The sequence below is a fragment of the Notothenia coriiceps genome, unplaced genomic scaffold, assembly GCF_000735185.1.
Source record: "Notothenia coriiceps isolate Sejong01 unplaced genomic scaffold, NC01 NC01_scaffold00022261, whole genome shotgun sequence".
Lineage (NCBI taxonomy): Eukaryota > Metazoa > Chordata > Actinopteri > Perciformes > Nototheniidae > Notothenia > Notothenia coriiceps.
Genome location: NW_011354962.1, coordinates 3,761 through 6,961, shown reverse-complemented (window position 1 = coordinate 6,961; position 3,201 = coordinate 3,761). Strand labels below are relative to the sequence as shown.

Below are 3,201 nucleotides of genomic sequence, written 5' to 3'. Positions count from 1 at the left end.
CTGATCCGGTTACTTATGTTGTGGAAGATATTTAAGTAAGCTTTCTTAACGCTAATGTTATAATAGTCAGATTGCTCTGAAGGTGGGAGGTGATATCTATTAATGTTCACGTTCACAAAGTCGGTGATTTTTGCCGGCCGTCTTTCCTGCAACGGCAGCTTTTCTGTATTTCCTTTCTCCTGTAATATGACTTGATCGCTTTAAACTCCGCACACTGAGCTCTGATTGGTCAGCAGGCAGTGCTTTCACTGAGTTGAGCTCTTAGCCTGCAACCTAACCTGCTCCGGGGCAGGTCAGCCGCACAGCATAAGTTACCATGGAGATCTAGCCTGCTAAAAAGAGAACCAGCTTCGTAGGACCGGAAACCCAGAGTTTTCCCTGAAGTTTGTGCTAAGCGAAAATCCTGCTTCGTAGTATACTCCCCAGGAGTGGCTGGATCAAGTTAGCTACCTAGCTAGTAGCTAGCACGTTAGTTAGCATTACAGCCTTTTCATTTTTATTAGCCTTAATATGAAGTAACATTAAGTAACCCAAAATGTTAAACAGTAAGAGTAGTAGTCATATTTCGTGAACCCTTTGAAGAGTACTGTCACCGGTGTGATCATTCTATAATACACAATTTAAGCCCGGGGGAGAAATGCTAACACTAGCATCGGCGATCGCCGATCTTTTCTACTTCATGCTATCTGCACAAATGGTTGACATTAAACATTAAAAAGACCAGGCAGTTCAGAGAGAATCAAAGGAAGGCAGGCAGGCAGCTTTGCATGACATTCTTCTGGACGTGTTTCATTGTGGTGATAGTGAGGGTAGTCAATCGTTTTGTTGACAAGACAGTAGTGACTGCCATCTTGGTGACATGTGTTGTTCTGCTAGACCGGAGTTGTAGTTCATTCAGCGTTTCACACAAACAAATGTGTTACTTCACAGTTTTACGACATTTTTATTTTTTTGACTTGCAAAATTATCTTTTAAATTGAAACATATGTGTAATTGATGGCACAATTCAAACGGGATCGAAAGATAATTTTTCTCTCTCCATTGACTTCAAAACATCATTTTTTTCGAAATAAGGTCCCATGGAGGTCCACCGGAAGGGGAGGGACTTCGCCACTCTATGATCCGGGAACTGCTCAGAAACCTCCTTTATTGTCAATGTATGTGTACTTTTTTCAATAATCTTAGATTTTGGCCAACACAGCAAGCAAAGAATAGATAAAAACGAAACGAACCAATAAAAGTACTTAACAAACCCAAAATAAATTGTATATAAAACATACTGTATAAATATAATAAAGGCTAGATGCAAATGAAACCAGGGTGCAATAAAAGTTTGTTTTAAGCTTACACAGAAAACAAGACACTGACTGCTTCAAAAGCTCTGTTCAGCTAAATCAAATAAAAATAAGAACAAGTACCATCTAATAGTATAATTACAGACATGTGACGGTTATGTTTGTTCAGTATTTCAGCCCCTACGTGTCAGCTGATATGACTAAGATGGCACAGGCCTTCAACACAACAGTAGCTGCTCTGGAGGACGAGCTCACTCAGCTCATACTGGAGGGGCTCATCAACGCACGCATCGACTCCCACAGCAAGGTGACACACTTATACAATTATATGTTGACCAGTTAGTCATTTTCCATATGAAACATCACTGACTGGTACTGTCTCATAGATCCTGTATGCGAGGGATGTGGACCAGAGGAGCACCACCTTTGAGAAGTCGATCCACATGGGCAAAGAGTTCCAGAGACGAGCCAAAGCCATGATCCTCCGAGCGGCCGTGCTCCGCAACCAGATCCACGTCAAGGTACAAACATCTCTACATCACATAACGTCTACGTTAATGTTAACACACTAACGGATGACAATGCAAAAAGCTTAATGTGATTATTTTAGCTAAGGTTAGTTTGCTAACAACATTAGCATAGCTAGCTAACTTAAGCAAAGTCATGTAGGCAAATGATTGGCTGCTTGACGTTTTGCAACTTCATTTTATAAGTAACAGTTATATCACAATATGTAGGTTGTATTGTTGACTATGATGAAATTGGTGGAAGTGGCTTATCCTAAAAAATGAATGCATGCTGTCGTATCCTGCACTGTAAAAAAAAAACTCGTTAAAAAACCGGTCTAAGTACTGGCAGCAGCGGCTGCCAGTATGTGAAAAACAGTTAAAAAAAAAAAAATGTATTAGATTTGTATGATCAAACACTAAAATAAATACAAAACCTAAAGTTCTACAGCTAGAATACTGTTATTTTACAGCTTTTTTCTAACATTTTCCAATCAAACAGGTTCAACAAAATTATATCACAAAATGTTCTGTAGGAAACAATTACTCTGAAAACTTAAAATATAAAAATATTTGTAGAATTATAGTACAACCAATGAATACAGCATTTAATATTTAAACATCATACTTATAAACAGTAGAAACAAAAAGTAAGTTGAATTTTTTAAGATTACTTTGAAACATTCTCAACTGAAAATAACAGAAATTGCAAAATGGCGACATATGTTCACATTGTCAATTTGAAGGAGCAGTGTGCAGGATTTAGTACGTCTAACAATGGGGATGTAGGTTCCAATCAATGCATAACTTGTTCGCTCACCCTCCTATCCCAAGTTTGTAGGATAATGTATATTGGCTGCAAAAAACAACTTGAGGCCCAATCATGTTTCCTCTGTCCATTCTGCGCTACTGTAGACGTGGCAGTGCAACCTAGAGCAGGGGCTCCCAAAGTGGGGGTCGGGACCCCCCCCCCAAGTGGGGGTCGCGAGATGATTACAAAATAAAAATGGAAAATTTAAAAAAAAAAGATTATAAAAAGAAATTGATTAATTTTTTTTATANGAAATCAGGACAGCATATAGCTTGCACATCTTCCGGCGCAGACTGAAAACAAGTGTTTTGTTAGTAATTCTATCGCTCGAAGTGGAGTCGAAAGAGATGAGTTTTCAGTCTGCGCCGGAAGATGTGCAAGCTATATGCTGTCCTGATTTCAATATGGCGCTGATCTTAGCTATCTCTTAGTGGAGGAAAACAATTGTGACATCACTTACGCGACTCTAGGATTTGTAGTTGCGTATTTTTCATAGTTGCGTATTTCAACAGTTTTACGACAAACTGTGGCTTTTTTTACATGGAAATGATTTTTTAAGATTGACAAACATCATATGTGTAATTCATGG

At 38.7% G+C, this 3,201-nt stretch overlaps 1 protein-coding gene across 2 annotated transcripts; it reads left to right on the top strand.

The window, feature by feature from the left end:
- Positions 1-1,072: 1,072 nt before the first annotated feature.
- LOC104953903 (COP9 signalosome complex subunit 1-like) lies at positions 1,073-1,882 on the top strand. 2 transcript variants are annotated; one of them, XM_010780938.1, is made up of 3 exons: positions 1,073-1,157; positions 1,465-1,602; positions 1,682-1,882. In XM_010780938.1, the coding sequence occupies exons 2-3, from the start codon at positions 1,492-1,494 to the stop codon at positions 1,865-1,867; spliced, it is 297 nt and encodes a 98-aa protein (XP_010779240.1). In that variant the 5' UTR covers positions 1,073-1,157; positions 1,465-1,491; the 3' UTR covers positions 1,868-1,882. The 2 variants fall into 2 exon arrangements, with proteins under 2 accessions (XP_010779240.1, XP_010779239.1); XM_010780937.1 differs by lacking the exon at positions 1,073-1,157 and having other exon boundaries at positions 1,420-1,602.
- The last annotated feature ends 1,319 nt before the right edge of the window (positions 1,883-3,201 follow it).

What these genes read in the sequence shown, in the direction of transcription:
- LOC104953903 (XM_010780937.1), top strand. Translation starts at nt 1,453, where the DNA reads ATGTTTGTTCAGTATTTCAGCCCCTACGTGTCAGCTGATATGACTAAG. An exon ending in GCATCGACTCCCACAGCAAG is followed by an intron (nt 1,603 to 1,681) that starts GTGACACACTTA and finishes ACTGTCTCATAG; the next exon opens with ATCCTGTATGCGAGGGATGT.